General features: G+C 42.5%; 1 protein-coding gene across 1 annotated transcript; it reads left to right on the forward strand.

Moving 5' to 3' along the window:
* The first annotated feature begins 13 nt into the window (after positions 1 to 13).
* On the forward strand, positions 14 to 15,862 carry CRLF3 (cytokine receptor like factor 3). The gene is made up of 8 exons (XM_068913940.1): positions 14 to 226; positions 2,839 to 3,046; positions 5,035 to 5,122; positions 5,574 to 5,751; positions 7,031 to 7,253; positions 8,274 to 8,406; positions 12,324 to 12,436; positions 12,694 to 15,862. The coding sequence occupies exons 1-8, from the start codon at positions 14 to 16 to the stop codon at positions 12,945 to 12,947; spliced, it is 1,410 nt and encodes a 469-aa protein (XP_068770041.1). The 3' UTR covers positions 12,948 to 15,862.
* Positions 15,863 to 17,527: the final 1,665 nt, after the last annotated feature.

Consider the following 17,527-nt stretch of genomic DNA (forward strand, 5'->3'; position numbering starts at 1 on the left):
GCGCGGCGCCCGGATGTGGGGCCCTTGCCGGGGCGGGGACCGGCTCCGCGCCCGCCCCGCCCCGCGCCGCGCAGCGCCGGGGCCTGGCCGCCGCGGCTGCCCCATGGAGGCCGAGGCCGAGGCGCGGTTCCTCTTGCAGGAGGCGCAGGAGAGCATCGAGGCGGCGCGGAGCTACCGGCGGGAGCTGCAGCAGCGGCTGCGGGGGCTGCAGCAGGCGCGCAAGCAGGTGGGAGCCGCCGCCGCCGCCGCCGGGGCCGCCCTGGGCAGTCAGCGCCTTGCCCGCTCCCTTCGGCTTTCGCGTTTCTGCCCGCGCTGCGTCACTCGGGGGCAGTGAAGCCGGTGACCGGGGGGGCCGTGCGTGGGGACAGCCCGCGGACGGGCTGCGGTAGCGCCGCTCCTCCCCCCGCATCCCGCGTGGGCCCGGGGGGCTGCGGGCCTGCCCCGCTCCCCGTGCTTTGCTGCCGACCTGTCACCCGTGCATTTCTCCCGGGGCAGCAGTCCTGCGCAGCCCTGCTTTTCTCACATGGAGCTTAAGCCGCGTTTACGTCGGTGGTTTCCCTCCATCGGGTGCGCTGGGCAACCGGGTAGAGCCTGGATGGGGGTTGCTGGGCAAAGACGGCGACGGAGGGGAGCCCCGACAGGTCCTAGAGTGGGTGGTGGGCACCCAGTCGTTGGAGTTAGCGCAGCCGTATCAGGAAAACTTCAGTGTTGCAGGTGCCGGAGAGGATGGAAGGTTTTGGAAATGGGCAGCTGGAGAAAGTATGAGGAGGAAAGGGGTGTGAGGTAAAGGGATCTGTTCTTGAACTGAACCTGATTTTCTGAGCTGATGGAAAGGTTTTCTAGGCAAGAACAAAGATATCCTAAAAGAACTAGATTGTCTAAAGTAGGTGGGATGCTAAGTCTAATTTTAAAGGGAGTTTCCTGCCTGTCTCCTTCCCCTCACCTTTAAACAAAAATATCTGCGTAGGCAAGTTAAGCTTTGGTTTGAGTGCTGTCCTGAAGCCTCTTGTCCCCATGCAGAGCTCTGGGTCGCGTACTCAGTGTGTCGTGTACGAGTGTTGCTAACGTTCCAGGCTAGCTGGTTTGTCTGTGGCTGTGCACTGAAGGCCGAGGAGGGTTTTTTGTTGGGGCTAATAACCCACCCGCTCTGCCAGGAAGATGCAAGATAAGCTATGCAAATGTGGATAGGGAGACTGGAGAGCCGCTGCAAGACTGGCTTTTCTGCTAAGATACCCTCTGAGTATCAGTTGTAGCTGCCGTTAGTCCAAACTTTGCCATCCCAAAATGTTATCTAATAACTCAGAATATATTGAGAGGAAGTCCGTTTGCCTCGCTGCAGTGGCTGTGACTGCTTAGTTAACTCACCTTTCTTTCCTTTTCCTCTCTGAGGGAGTTTCTTTGCTTGGGAACGTTTGTTTCTGTTCTCCCTCTTTCCAACTTTGGGAGCGCCGCTCACCTTTTTGTCTGCAACGAAGCAGCGGTGCAACAAGCACTCGAGGATTCTGGATGTTCAGAAATGCCCAGTGTCTTAGCCTGGAGTTCAGGTAGCAGCGGCTTTATTGTTTGGAGACTGGTGGCCGAATGTGATAGGAAATTTCTTTAGATCCCTTATGTCACGTCCTTTTCTTTTGGACCAATGGGATGTGGTTTTCAAAAGCCTTTGTGCAGCTCTGTATGTTTAAGGACTTCTGTTTCCTCTACGCTGTGCCGGTTGCATAGCTGGTTGTAACTCTGAGGTTGACGTGCTGAATTTGTATCTGCATGTAATGGAGGTAATGAGGCTTGGAGAAGTGACTGTTCTCTCTGTCTTCCTCCACCCCACCCCTATACAAAGCTAAACACTTCCTTTTTTTTCTGAAGCACTGAAATAACAAGAGAAGGGAAACCTAGCCGTGTGGCAGCTGCAGAGGTTCATGAATATTACTTGAAGAGGAAATTTATTTTACCTAACCAGAGAACTTCCTGTGTTGGTTGTCTGTACCTCTAAAGATCTAGAAATTACGTGTAAGGCAGTGTGCATGTTGCAGCATTTCCTTGTGTGCATAACTTAGAATGTTCGCAGGGAGATATTTACTTCTGACTTTTGGATCATTAGTTCAGGGTGTTCAAATGCATTTTGTTACCTAAAAATCAGATTCAGTAAGTTTGCAAACCTTTTAATGAACACTCGCAGAATATTCTGTGATCTCATTCTTCCAGCATCAAAACAGATTTGCTCTTCACCCTACCCTGTAACCCTGGAGCACAGACACATTCAAAGGAATTCACAGGTGACTATTTGGAAAAGATTAAAGAGAAAGCAACTGTAGTAGGATTGTAAAAAAAATCTAGTGCAGCAATGTGCTCTGGAAAAGAGCTTCTAGATAATCATATAGAGGACTGATACCTCTTCTTTCCAGTGAGGATTACCTGTATATGATGGCAAAGTATTTTTTGAATAGGATTACAGAAGTGGTGAAGGCAGAGGAGGAAAGACCAACAGAGCACTGAGATTTTTCTGAGAAGAAAAATTCTTTGATTGAAGTACAAATAACCCAATTTGTATTTAGCTCTAGCTAGACAGAGATTTAGCTCTAGAGATTATTTTGATTTGCTTAGGTAACATGCCTTTCCCCTTGTCCAGGCTAGTTTCTTTGCCTCCTTCCCTGCTGCACGTATACTAAAATGACTACGTTTATTTGCTAACTGCCTGTGGTCTTTTTTTTTTTTTTTTTTAAAAGCTGACTTCACACTCGGCTTTTCACTGGCAGATGCAGATGAGGTGGTTCAGAAAAATAAAAGTTGTGCATGATCTTTGATTTTTATCCTGAATCCTTCTTTCTTGTTATCTCAATTTAGATTAGAGAGAGTGCAACATTGACCAGAGATGTTCTTGAGCAACATTTTAATGATTTAAAAGGGACGCTAAAGAAGCTGCTGGATGAGCGACTGATGTCACTGCTGCAGGAAGTAGATACTATAGAACAAGAGAGCATCAAACCATTGGATGAATGCCAGAAACTAATAGAGCATGGAGTCAGTACAGCTGATGACCTGCTCCGTGAAGGTAAGGCAGGACCTGAAATTAGGTCTTAGCTCTACTTTCTAGTATGTCGTCTCTTGAAGACTGGAATGTCCCTGCTATGATCAGTATATTTGGCTCATTTTGGGCCATAGCAGAGGTTAAGAAGAGATTACAGGTAGGTAGATGTAGGAAAAAGCCAATCGATAGCATCTCCTACAAGCTTGTATTTTAATATTTCTCTGCAAACCTAGGGTTAGTTGTACCTATGTTAGTGTAGCTACACTTTCAGAAGTGTATCTTCCTGCAGAGTTGTCCTGCACCCCAGGACACTAGAAAGAGGGTTATTTCGGGCTGCTTTGAAATAAGATATAAACTGGATGCTGTAATAACAAAAAATCTCTGCTGGTCTTATTAAGTTAGTAGCTGAGTTCAGCCGAATTACAATGGTGAATAAATCTTATGTCAGGCCTCTGAAAGGATGAACTTCATCTGCTGTGGGCTAGTAGTTCTCATTACCACGATAAAATTAGTTAAAATTTCAGTTTATTTAATCTTGAAAAGTGAGTTACTGCTCTAACTGAGTGAGTGAATGTTTGTTCTAACATTTGTGACTGGAAGGAAGTTATTTATAGCTTATGGAATAGCAACTGAAGTAAAAGGATTATTTTTCCTGTTAAGTGGGGAACATGAGGAGTATGTATGCTGCTGTATGGAAGAAGGTTCCTCCAAAAGATTTGAGGATGAGGCAGATAAAAATAGACATGTGGAAGATTACTGTAAAGGGCAGAATGTGCCCTACTGCTGCTAGATACCTAGCCAGAAAGGAATGTCACTCTTGACTGTTTCCCCACACTGGAGAATCTACTTGGAGCAGCGTGTCTCAGCCATGAGTATGTTGGCAGTTTCCTTGCATTGTTCTCATGTCTCAACTTTAACTTTCTTTCAACATGATCTCAGTTTTGTGAACTCAAGTGCATTGAGCAGTCTCCCATGGGTAGGAAATCTACCAGCTTGCACTCAGGCATGAGCTTAAGGAACATGCTGGCTTGAAAGTGATAGAATTTAAGAATTAATTTGTTGGTTTCTTGCTAGTACCACAGTCGCTGGGGCAGCTGGTAGTAACCTTGCTTCCATTTTACATATAGAGTTACTGAATCCGAAGGTGGTGACAAAGATTGCCTACATTCTGTACAAGTTTCGGTCAGATCTCGCGAGACCCTGGCTAGCTGTGCCCTTCCTATCCCATGGGTCACAGTTCTCTCTGTAGCAGTACAAGCTTTGCCAAGTCATGTCGTTAAAGTGAGCAGAGAGGTTACATCTGAGTCAGAAAGGAGTTAAGCCTCCATGCTTATTAAATCTCTTGCTGCCAGTTATGACGTATGTTTTTCATTAGAGATTTGTAATGTTTGTAGTTCTCCACTTGGAAATGGACTGAGCTTGCGTAGCCTGTGAATTGCCATAAAGTCACCAGATAGGAGATGGAGCATACATCTCTGTCAGCTGAAGGGTGGGCCACTACTTTATATGGAAAGCTTATAAAAAGATTTCTGTTTATCTCCACACTTTAACGTACAGCTTGTTTCACACATTATGACAGTAGTGATTATCTAGATTGTAGTAAGCAGAACAATGGTTGAAGTTATTTTGTTTTTAAGTTTCAGCTTTTTGATATTCTGTTCAGTGAAGGTGCTTTGTTTTTTTCCCCTTCCTTTAAAGCAGATGGAGGAAAGGACTAAGAATCCTGATTCCTGGCATGTGCCCCCAGTTCTGCTACTGTCTGATACCTGAGGCAAATTATTATTAAATCTGTTATGGGTGTGTCTACAGAAAGCTTTGAGAGTTTCAGAAGTTGCTAGATAGGCTTTATATTGTTAACTATAATTTTGTTTCCTAGCTAAGAGTCTAGCAAAAGTGCTGAGAATGCTGCATGTTTAATTGGTTGTTCGTGTCAGAACTGGTTGTTCTTTGAAATGAAGAATGCCTGTCTTGGACATTTTCTCATTAGGAATATTTTTACTATTTGATTCCAGGAGAGAGTGCAATCCATGGAGATGTGGGACAAGAGAATGAGAAACTATGCAGCTTTACAAAAAAAGCTTTACATATTCAGCTAGATAGGTAAGATATTGACACACTGAAGTGGTCCGAGGCAGCAGCACGTGTGCTGTTCCTTTATAGAGGATCTTTTTTCCTTTGAAGTAGAAGCCCTCCACTGCATTGTCATAAAAGTTTCATTTGAGGTGTTACTGTCCTGTTTATTTCATAGACTTTCATCGAGTTGGCAGTCACAGATGGAGTAGTTTTCAACCTGCATATATTCTGTAGAAATATAGGCTGTTTATCTGTGAATGATGAAACCACTCCCTGTGGAACAGCCTGCACTTCAGAGTATTTCCTGAGAAACAGACAGTCTGCTTAGGGCTGGAACCCTGGATGGTTTTAAGTTTGAAATGCACATGCCAATTTCCACAGCTGTTCTTTCCTCACAAAGTCTATATAGATCCAAATGTACAGGTGACGAATTTGTTGAAGCTGACCCCATTCATTGTGGCAAACTTTCCTTTCCCAGCTTACCAGAAGTGCCCTCCTTGGTTGATGTGCCTTGTTTATCTGCCCAGTTGGATGACTGCCTTTTTACTATATTGAAAAATCAAATATTCAGACATGGGACTGTAGCATCTCGCCCACCTGTACAGTTAGAGGAATTCATTGAGAAGCCTGGAGGTATATTAGTCCGATGGTGTAAGGTAGGTAGAATATCCTGGGTGAGAATCATTCAAACTTGTGTTTTCTTGAAAGAAACAGAAAATGCCACTTTCTCTCTAAATTTTCCACTGCTTTTAAAGGAATAGTGCACTCCATTGTGTAGTTAGAAGCTATTGGACAAGCAAGGAATGCTGCCTTCAGATACTATACCCACTAAACAAATAAATACTAAAGAGTAATATGTCTGTGGTCCATGACTGCTGTTTGTACAATGGCATCAAGAAATCCTGGTCTCAGTTTCTGACAGACGTGACTCACATGTAGCTATTGGTGCTGTAGAACTGTGTAGTTCATTTGTGTGGCAGCAATAGCTGGATGCTTTCGTTGAGATTGAACTTTGTTGTTGGCATGATGCTTTTGTCCCCCCCCCCCCCTTTAAAGACACTTTAGCAGAGCCAGTATTTTCATTCAGAGGAGGCTGAACCCGTTCTGTTACGCTCTTAGGTCTAAACGTGTTTGCGTTCTTAGGGAGATGCAGTGGATGCCAAGAGAAAATATTCTAATATTGGCATTAGATATTCAAGTAATCTTTCTCTTTGATATTCAAGAAATATTGTTATTGAATAAATCACTGCTGTGTTCTGATGTGGTTTAGTCATTCTTGGACTGCTCTATGTTCCTTGACAGTGTGAAACAAACTTTTGCTGTTCTAGCAACAGCTAGCCATTGGTCACCTTACCTTGCAAAGGGATGTGGATTCAAATTATAAAACCATAGGCACTATAGTGGTATCTGTCTACTCTGATTGTGCTGTGAAGGATTTTCCTGAGTTTGGTCACGCTTGAACAATGGTAGAGACTTAAAAAAAACAAAAACAAAAACCAAAACCCTCTGTCTCTGTCTTTTGACTTAGAGATATCAGAGAATGGGAAATCATCCTCTAGAACAGTTTAAGAAGGGTAATAGCAAACTCCCTTTAGTGTTAAAAATTGGCACTGAATTTCTTTTCCAAATTTGTCTTTACTTTTGGCTGCTGGCTTGTGTTACATCTTTGTTTGCTAGATTGAAAAGCCTTTTGTCAGGTACTTTTAGATACAGATACTTTTAAACTGTGATCAAGTCATTCTTAAACTGCCTTTTGTATTAGTTGGTTCAAACTCTGATTTTATTTTTTGGCACGTGTTTTCTGCTCTTAAATACTTTGGGATTCTTTGAAATGCCTTTGACAGCATGCAGTACTATCCTCGTGTGTCCTGTTTCAGAGTTGGAAGGGGAAAAAAAGAGCAGAGTCCTTCATTAATGTACTAAATGTTTCTCTAGGTGGATGATGACTTTATACCGCAAGATTACAGACTGCAATACCGTAAGAGCACCGCCAGTCACTTTGAAGACGTATATGTCGGCTCAGAAACAGAGTTCATAGTACTACATATTGATCCTAACGTTGATTACCAGTTCAGAGTCTGTGCCCGAGGAGATGGACGGCAAGAGTGGAGTCCATGGAGCGTTCCTCAGATCGGCCATACCACACTAGTTCCCCATGGTATTGTTTCACTGCTATTTATCCTCATCTTAAGTCCATGTCATCTGTGCAGGACGCCTGAAGGTCTATAGCTGAATGGTATATGGAGCTTGTTTTTGGTGTGGCGGGGTGTTTCCTCACCTGCAACGTATGTGTGTAACGCATGACGTGCTATCTAGTCTTCCATACTAGACTTTATTCTTTGCTTAATTTGGATTTCAGCTTTGTGGTGTGAGTGATAGTGAGCGTTTCCAGCAGGTAGCTCTGTATCTGGGCCTGGAAAGTGTCAGTGTGAAACTTTCTTGTTCACCATTTTTATGATTCATATTCTATGAAACAAATGTGGGCTGTGTTCAGACTTATTATTGAGGTACGGGTGGCTTTTTTGCTCTGCAGCTCATATGAGCACTGTGTGTGAAGAGCAGGAGAGAATCTGAGCTTTTTTTCAGCTTTTGTGTGGTTCCTGTGTTAGCTTGAGGATTTTGCCCTCCTTAAGGTAGGAGGCTGTTGCCTTGTTCCGAGAAATGAGCTCAATAAGAGATTGATGTAAAAGCAGGCAGATTTAGCCAGTGCTTACTTACAGGCCAGAAATGAAGTTTTTTTTTTTTTTTTCCCCCTTGTCTCCCACCCCTACTCCCGTATTTTTTGATAACCTGCATTCACACAACAAGTTTATAATCCATCTATAAAACTAGTTCTTATCTTGGCTGGAGACAGAAAACCTCGCTTTTATCTTCACTTTCAAATTTTTAAGGGCAGTGGGTCACAAAGGTTTTCTTTTGCCTAAAATATGACTTCACAGGGATCGCAGCAAAGAGTGAACTTCTGGTGAACCCTATGAGCTAGGAAACATTTTCTGTAATTGTAAATGATTTGAAAAAGAAATCTCCCCATCAGCGGAAGGGGAAAACAGCCCCTGTATTTAATGTAACTTAAGCTTCATAAGAGGTAAACCTCTTATGTGGACCTTGCAGCGGACTATTTTTTCAGCAGACAGTACACAGTCTAGTTGATGTTCATCCTTTTCATTTTTCTTTGAAGAATGGACAACTGGTTTGGAGGGCTACAGTTTGAGCAGTCGAAGAAACATAGCGCTTCGAAATGATTCTCAGTCATGCGGTGTACTCTACTCCAAAGCTCCTACTTACTTCTGTGGGCAGACATTAACATTCAGGCAAGTACTTTCTGGATCGCTCTTGTCTGGCGCATCTGCTGCGAACCAACCTTCCTTCTCTAGTCTGTTACCTATGAATTGTATGCAAAAATGAATCTTGATGTGTTTTACATCAGCACAGCCCCAGTCAAGGTAGCATGTCCTTGTGAAGTCTGAACTTTTCTCTCTTTACTTCTGCCTCCTTGTTTTTTAGGACAACACCTGATGTTTTTGTAGGATCTACAGCTATCTAGAACAGAGGCTAGAGAGAACTCCCGAGGAATGGCAAAAAAATAGGCCATGCTGAGCAAATCTGTGCAAAATTCAGCTTCCTTTTAGTTTTTGTAGCAGCTGTTGCTGGCTGATCAGAAGTCAGGGGAGGTTCTCCACTCGTTCTGTTCAGCTTTGGGTAAGCTTGTGGATATGTCAGTTGTAATTATAGACCTCAAAGACTTTGAAGCTCTATTCCATCTTTCTCTGGTTAAATAAAACTGTTCTTACTGTGCAGTGCGCAACCCTCAAAGGCAACTTAAGAGGCTTGTTTATGGTATTTTTATAATTTATTCCGTGGTGTTTCATTTCTGCCTTCCTGATAATGAATTATCTTGACTTGAGGTGGTTGTAATATAAGGATGTATTCAGCTGCTTTGTCTGAGATGGGATAAAAGGGTTCAAAGCTTCCATTTGAAATCTGTTGTTAGATTTAATATCTCTTGGCACAGAAGCGCCTGTGCGATTAAAGGCAGAACTTTGAGGTTTCCCTTGGTTCTGTTTCAGACCAATGTCTTTTATCTTCTTTTATTGGTAACACATGAAAATCTTTTGCTTTACAGTTTGGTAACGGGGACTCCTCTCCAAGAGGAGATTGTTTCAGCATGGCAGAGCACTAACAAGCGCGCGTCTGCAAGAGACGTAATGAGATGAAGCTTAAGATTGAAGACAACCTCAAAAATAGGTTGCATTCCTCTTCCAAGCCCTGAGAGTAGCTTTCTGTTTCAAAGCATGTGCGAGATTTTGCTGAACAGTGAGATGTAGTATTTGGCCCTTGGCTTTTTCCATCTGTTTGAAACAGAAGTATGTTCACAAGGGGATAAGTGGCCTGCTGAGCAAACGTAAGCAAGGTTCATGTTACAGATGTTTGTGAAGCAGCTTTGTAATCTTCTTGTGCATTCAGGACACAGGCATGCCTCCTCAGTGAAAAGCGAAGCTGTGATGAAGGCAATGCTTTGTATCTGCTTTTTAAAGGTAGACTGCTTCAGATATCTTCTGAGGCAAGGCATTTGGGCAAGTTGGAGAATAACAGCCATTACTTTAGGTCAAGGCTTCCTCTGTTTCTTTGCAGCCTCGAGGGAGCTGCACTTAAGAGAGGGAATATTTCTGCACAGTGACCAGCTCCACAGCTAGCTGTCTCTAAAGTTTCTGCTTGCAGCAGGGAGCCACAGTGAGTCTGGCCAGGCTAGCGATTTGAGACTGTCCGGCAGACTCTATGCAGAGATCACATGGACTTTGTTGGGAGCCTGCCCCAACTCTACTGACACCCATTCAGAAATGAAGTGCATGTGATCACCCATAGATTTGCTTCTCTATGCTCTGAGACAAATGGAAACTGCTGGTGGGCGAACTGGTTCAGGGTCCGTACGCTGCAGCGATGGGGGCACAAGGTTCTGCTCTGCAGCACTCGAAGTAGTGAGAAGAGATTTGAACTGAGTTCTGTTAAGCGTTGTTCCTACCATGTGTTCTGTAGGCTTTTAAAAAATGTGAAGCCCCAGGAATCATAGGGGCTGGAAAATAAAGTTGTTAACCTGATGGCAAATGCCAGTCTAGTAAAGCAAAGCTTAGGAGACTTCAGAGTGATGCTCTGTACTCTTCCCTCACCTCAGGCTCTCTGTCTTGGGCTGGTTGTTATTTGCAAAAAACCCAAAATCTAGTAAGGAAAGGAATGATGACCTAAGCCAGATCCCGGCCCTCTTCCCCATGCATAAAAGAAGAGGAAAGCCACAGGATAATTACAGGTTGGCCATTATCTTGGGCACTTACTTTGAACTTCCTCCTTTTGGTGTAAGGAAAGTTTGGCTCTTTCCTAATTCCTGTGCATTCGTGTTCAGCGCATTCTGCTCTCTGCGAAGTGAGGTAAGCAGTGTAGAGAGGGAGAGCAGGTAACCCTAACAGTGGACAGCCTGGGAACGATGTATATACAGAAGTGCATGGTGCAGAATGTGGCTTCAGCCTGGATTCAATGTTGCTACCACTGAGAGAGTTGAACCTAGTAAATTTTGGGGCTGTTGGACTGACTCCTGCATAAACACTTGCACTTTGGGTGTGCTATTGCTCCTACCTCGGAGTATTTTCTGTCCCGTTGCTTGTGTGATACTTGTTTCTTCATCCTGCTGATGATCCAGGTTTCTTTGACAATGTTTTGCAAAAACAGGGCCTATATAAATGAGCAAGTAAGCATGGGTACAAATCAACATTATAGCATTCCTACACTTCAATGGATTTTCAGTTACGCATTCTTTAGTCATTCTTGTGTCTGTACAAGCATTTATTTCCAACTCAAAACTGACGAAAGGCTCCCTTAACCGTGGATGGAATTGTTACCGTATGTACAAAAGCTTTACCTCTCGAGTTTACAGATAATAGCTGTTTATAAGACTTTACTAGTGACTGAGTTTAAAACTAGAATATAGTACCAAAGTGAATTGTAAATCTCATTTAAAGTTGTTTTGGGAAAGCGTTGTGGATCACTTCCACATTAAAAGCTTGTTGGATGTTTTAACTTTTTCTTGCTTTGCTTTACAACACAAGGCTCTTGCTATCTTAATGATGTTTCCCAGGGGATTGAAAGACATAACGGAGTGCAAAAGTAAAACATGGTTCCAGATTTATCTTCCCTGTTTGTCTTGAAAGAATTTACTTCTTGTGTGCCAATTTACTGCTCAATTTAATTTCCAGTTCTTAAAGCTTTTGCTTAAGTTTTTCTATTGTTTGGCAATAACCAAGGGTCACTGCTGCTTTTTTTCTGTTACGCCATAATGAAAATAACCAGTTTTGCTTTTCGAAAAAGAGCAGCTGAGTTGGTCTATTAGTAAAACTGAGTTTCCTGTGTCACTCAGGCTCTCTTGAAAGTATGATTTAGCAGCTTTGAGAAATGGCAGTAAAAGAGAAAGGGCTTGGATGTAGAAGCGCACAAACCGTGCAGCTTCACTCAGCTGCTGGGGCCTGCAGGGAACTGCATCCCAGGGCATTTGCACGATTTGTTTCCTCATTCTTTGGAGATGTGTCAATGTCTATTCTTTCTTGGGACCAAAGTCCTAAATGCAGCTGAGCAGAAGACAGACTTGTGAACGCTCTTCTAGTCATTGGTTTTCATATCCATTTGCACAAAGCAGATTTATTTAAAAAAAAAAAACAACACCCTCCACCTTCCCCCAACTCATCTTTATATAGCAGAATTAGAGAAATCCAAAAAATTGCTTTAATAACAAGCTGCACTTGATCACATGAATACTTATTAAATACTTGCTGAAACTACAGTCGTCTTGCCATAAAACGTGGTGTTGAGCAATAATCTGTTAGGGATGACTACAGATTGTAGTTTTGTGCATGTTGATTGATTCCTAAGACATGTTTCAGAAAATGGGAAATTGTTTCAAGACTTATAAGCTGTAATAGTGGAGAATTTTATTAAATGGCAGTGAAAATTTGAAGGTGGCAGATTCACCTTTTGTACAGATTAACAGCATTGCTCAGCAGAACTGTTGGAAGGGCTCGTAGGACCTTTGGTCACTCAACAGAGATCTCCCCCAAAGGCTGGATGACAGTTGAAAACCCTGGAGCAGCAATACAGAGGTCTGGTATGACAGGGTGTTACTGTGTGGATTTCATTATGTATCTTGATTTAAAGCTTCAGGGTTTGACTTTAACTTTTTGCTTAGTAGAATTGAAACCGTGGGTCAGCCAGACAGGCGAGACAGCCTAGGAGTGTGCGTGGAGCAGCAGAACGGCTACGATTCTCTGCAGCGGGATAAAGCTGTGTGCATTAGCACAAATGGTGAGTTTGAATGACGTAATTGAAGAGCATAATCCCCTTGTTTCCAAAAACCTTAGCCCTCATCCTGGATAACGTACATGCAACTTCAACCACGTTTTCTGTACAGTCTACTTGTGCGGTTAAAATGTTTGGCAGGATCATGAGTCTCCTTTTCCTGCTCGCAGTATCGTGACTTGCAACAACAGGGAGACGTAGCGCTGCACCTCTCAGTATATGCCGAAAGTGAGAAATAACGTTTGATATCTTGGCTGTTTCAGGGGCAGTATTTGTAAATGGGAAAGAGATGACAAACCAACTGCCTGCTGTCACTTCTGGATCGACTGTGACATTTGACATGGAGGCTGTGCAGTTAGGGCCTTCCAGCAACGAGGGAGGAAACTTCAAGCTTAGAGTAACCATTAGCTCTAACAACAGGGAAGTGGTCTTTGACTGGGTACTTGATCAGTGCTGTGGTTCTTTGTATTTTGGATGCTCGTTCTCATACCCAGGCTGGAAGGTTTTGGTGTTCTAGCAGCTCAAGCAAAGCAAGCAAAGGGATTCTTGTTCTTGGTTTAAAATGTAATATTAAAATCTGGGTTTCCAGCTGTTTGATATCAACAATCTGTTAACAGAAAACCTGTCTTTGTATTACTTGAACTCCACTATGTTGTATTTTCTACTGGATTCATTTCAAAAAAAAATTGTGAAACATTTGATCTGTTACGCTGGAAAAAGTTAAGCAGGCATTTGCTTAGGCAAATTAATTTAAACAGGCCATAAAGACTTTTTACTTTTTTTTTTCCGGACTTGATTTTTGTCAGTATTTCATTGTACTCTAGTCTCAGGGTACGCTTGTGTGGAATTAACTTTGCTTAATGCTGCTGTTCTGTGAAATAAGCCTGTAACTTTTTGGGGGTTGGAGTTAATGGACCAAAGTTTTATTTATACCACTCATAAAAAGAGCAAAGTATTTAGTGTGGTGATGTTCTGCTATGCTGCCTTGTACATGACACTGCCTTAATCTGAACAGACAGTGGGTTCTGCATGCACCAGCAAGTTCTTCCACACACGGTACTGTTCATTCCCCCAGAACAAGGATGTCTGAGCCAAAGTGTCTGTTTAAATATGTAGCCAGTCTGTTAAGCGTCTCACTATTATATAAGTAAGTAAGTGCCTTATTTTCAGATATTTCTTGAACTGTTTTCTGTGTTGTCACTTGGAATATATTTTCTTGAGTAGTTGCATGGCAATGCTTACGTCTTCTGTCAATGCTGACACTTGTCTGAGAAACTAGACCAATGCCTAGGGTAGGACGGCTATCCATAACTGCTCTGAAATGCCTTCCGCAGCTCTACTTTGCTTTGTAGGCTATTTTGGAGCAGGCCTGGGTGCTTTACGATTTAGGCATGACATGCAGGTGGCAGCCATGATTCCTCACTGAGCCCTTGTAAGACTCAGAAATTGCTTCTTTGCTTTCTACTGTCCATCAACAGAAACAAGTGAAACGGAGGATTCCTGGAAATCCCGAACAGCACATGCAGGATAGATAGTGGCAAACACCTTGCATTGAAGTGCAGTAGCGCAGGTTGACGCGACAAGCGCTGGGGACAGCTGGGTTGCAAGCAGTAGCGCGTGTCCAGAGCCAGCTGGGACTGCGGCTAGGGATCAAGGTCAGGAGTTAATGGAGAAGGATGTTGGTTATGGGCTCAAGACAGACCCTGCTGGCACAGACTTAGCCCACTCAAAACAGAGCAGGTGATAGTGCTAATTAGCACTGTATCCCCCATCTAGTAGCGTAGGCTAAGAATGTGCTGTGAATTAATCAACTTTTACAATAAAAGTTATATAAAGTTACCAGTATTGCCTTAATAGCAAATGAGATTTTGAATAATGTCCTTGTCAAATAGAGTCCAATTCCTGGTCAGAAGATTAATTTGCAATACTACTGGATTTAAAGAATATTTTACAGAAATGCCGAGGGCTGTAAAAGAGGCTTTCTTACCTCAAGATCAATTGAAAATATATATGTTTTACCATGTTAGAGTAGCAGTATTTTTATAAAACCTAGACAATCATTCTACCCTCTTCCTTCAGTGTTAATGATGTGCTGCATTAGCCTTCTGTGCTAGCATAAAAAAAACATTAATTGGATTAATAGCCCCCATACTCAAATTATCAGTACAAAAAGATTAGTCATTCTACATGCATTTTTCCCCTAGACAGCTGTAGAAGGGGTACGTGAATTTCAAAACAGACTAGAAGCTAGTATTTATACCACTTGCAAGGAAAAATTTAGAATAGATTCAGGTTAAGTTGGAATTTACTATAAAATATGAAGTGAAGACGACTGGACACCTGCAGGTAAAATTAGGCAGTGTTAGCAAAGAACACCCTGCAGTATTCTCAACTCCTCAAGCTTCGCTATTTCACTGTTAGGGAAGCAGAGGATACTAGCTTATCCTATACTTCTAGGGCTCCTCTGAACTACCCTCCAAAGAACGTAATGCACTGAACCCCAAATACGGTTCCTTTGCTACAGCTAAGCAAGCACAAATGGTCAAGAAGCATCAGTCCTGTTTAGAGAGGGTCCGTAGCTAGCAGCTGACTATCGCCGCTGCTAAGCGGAGCAAGATTTATTTTGCTAGTAATACTTCAGGTGTCAGGTACTAGTTGTAACTTTTTTTCCACTGTATGGAAGCTAAATTAGCAAATATCTACACTTTTGAGGCACCAGAGAGGGTCAGGTACCTTTTCCCTCTGCTTTTGGAGGGGCTAGTCAGGTCTAGTGAAGAGTCAGACTACGGCTCTGGAGGACGTTTACCAGCGTATTAGAACGTGAAGCATAAATCTTCAATTCAGGTACTTCCAGAGCTGGTCCTACCGTGTCAGTTTGTTCAGAGCATGCATTCAAAGCAGCTTAAGATGACTGTGAACGGCTAGTACGGGAGGCCCCTCTAGCTCCTCCTGAGAGCTGAGGAGGGCAATAGACTAAATACGCCTTTCTGACTTTAGTCTTTAGCTGTATCTAGAACAGGGCCAGCTTGCCAATTTTCTTATTTTTTTTTAAACTGAGCATAAGACTAGCTGCCTGAAATACAAATTAGGTACTGTTCAGCTGCCTCTTAGAGCTGCACCTTTTCAGTGGGGTGGGGGTGAAGAATCTCAGGGTAAGAGACCTGAGCAATAGGTATCTACAGAATCTGAGGCAGCTTGGATTAAAATAGTTGAAATTCTGTTACTCCAGTACAGTTTAGATAGATAGAAGACTCAACACCGCCTTTAGTCTTTCACCTCTAGCTGTTGGAGCCTTGCAAGCAACAGTGTTAACTGCTTATGAAATCCTGAAGTTGTTTTCTGAAGCTAGTACATGCACTTACCTCAACTACGACATTTGTGTCAAGTGATATTTGAATTTTTTTTTAAATAAAGTTTTATCCCTCAACTGTGTATGTTTTAGTAAATTGTTAATTGGGGTATAAAGCTGCATATTGGTGAGCTTAGTTACAGCCATCAAAAATCGGTAGCCTGCAGTGCTGCACGCATGTTTAAGAGCTTCTCCATTTCTTTTTTAATTACTTTCATCTTTACTCCTGCAGAAGTTCCAAAAGAGTTACTGTTCAGCTTCTTCACTTCTGCAGTTAGTTTCATTTCCATGTGCAGTTTAGATTTAAACTCACATCTCATGCAGATTCAACCACTTTCTTACATTTGTCAACTACATTCCTCAACACTCCATCACGGCTCGTTTGTGTTGCCATGTCTTTAGAGTTGCTATAAATGGTGCAACTCTTCTACATGGTAGTTTTTTGCCACCATTTCTGACTGATCAAGAAGCAGTGTTGTTTAATCCCCTTCTAACAAAGTCCACAGCTTCACTTTATTAACTTATTTCTACTTTCTGCTGCCTGCTCCATTTCTTTGGTTTCTTTTAAAGGGAACTTAACTCATGAAACCAGTAAATAAGCTTGCTTGACCAGGGCAGCTTGCTTGACCAGGGCAGCTTGCTCCCATAAGTACAACATTCATATGAAGATCCTGCTTAATGATAAGATTCTGAGTATTTCTCCCAAAGAGCGTGTCTTCGGTCTCAAATCAAGCAACTTGGGTACTGCAGCTATCGCAACAGTAAGCCAGTCTCAGAAGGAGAAACTTACCTACTTCATCCAAAGCTCCTTTTCTTGGTTGTGCAACCCTGGACTATCAGATCTATAACCAGGATCTGGTCCAACAGGAACACCTTCACTCAAACACTGGTTGATGATGGCACCGAAATGTTCTGTGAATTAAGAAATACTTAACTTGGTAGGAACCATGCTGTGAGGACAGTTTTGACAATATTGTTGATTCTCAATGAAGGTATAATCAAATTGACCGGGGGGGGGGGGGGGGAAGGGAGGAGAGGAGGGGAGGGTTAGGGAGGCACACAGGACAGGGGGGTAGCAATTACTACTCAAAATTTCAGGGACCAAAGCAATAACTACAGACAAGACACACTTGCAGCAATGTACACATAAGGTTAACAACTTAAATTCAGCTAACAATTTTAAATATATTATTTAATGCACTGAATTAGATACTCACATCCAATGTTAGCTTCCAGTTCACAGACATTTTATGTTAAGATTACTGCCAAAATCTGCTGTGAACATATTAAAAGGTTAAATTAAAAGGGCCTTTGCCAATTTTAGAGAAGAAGGCACATTAGACAATTGCAGTCTGGTGTTTACAGAATCTAGCTGTCATAGCCTCTATTTCAGCATCTGAATAATTTTTAACAGGGAAAAGGTTTTTCCAGTGTCTGCTATTCAACACCCAGTACACTGTTGAGCAGTGCAATTGCTCTTGCTCAGTTCCGTATTACCTCAGCTATTCTTCCTTTACAGTCCCAGAGATGCATAGATATTGATTTAAAACTCTGCTCCAATTAAGGCATAGTTACATCCTGTAAAAACTATTTGAAACATTAACCATTTGCACATAAAACACCCACAAGTCACTCTGTTATTTTTACAGCTGCAACAGCAACAAGTGATACGCTTCATTCATGTAGCTTTGCATCAGTTAACTTACAGTTCTACACAGCAAAACACACAACTTAGATCTCAGGTATTC

The sequence above is a fragment of the Struthio camelus genome, chromosome 19, assembly GCF_040807025.1.
Source record: "Struthio camelus isolate bStrCam1 chromosome 19, bStrCam1.hap1, whole genome shotgun sequence".
Classification (NCBI taxonomy): domain Eukaryota; kingdom Metazoa; phylum Chordata; class Aves; order Struthioniformes; family Struthionidae; genus Struthio; species Struthio camelus.

What these genes read in the sequence shown, in the direction of transcription:
- CRLF3 (XM_068913940.1), top strand. Translation starts at nt 14, where the DNA reads ATGTGGGGCCCTTGCCGGGGCGGGGACCGGCTCCGCGCCCGCCCCGCC. An exon ending in TGATGACCTGCTCCGTGAAG is followed by an intron (nt 3,047 to 5,034) that starts GTAAGGCAGGAC and finishes ATTTGATTCCAG; the next exon opens with GAGAGAGTGCAATCCATGGA. An exon ending in TACCACACTAGTTCCCCATG is followed by an intron (nt 7,254 to 8,273) that starts GTATTGTTTCAC and finishes TTTTCTTTGAAG; the next exon opens with AATGGACAACTGGTTTGGAG.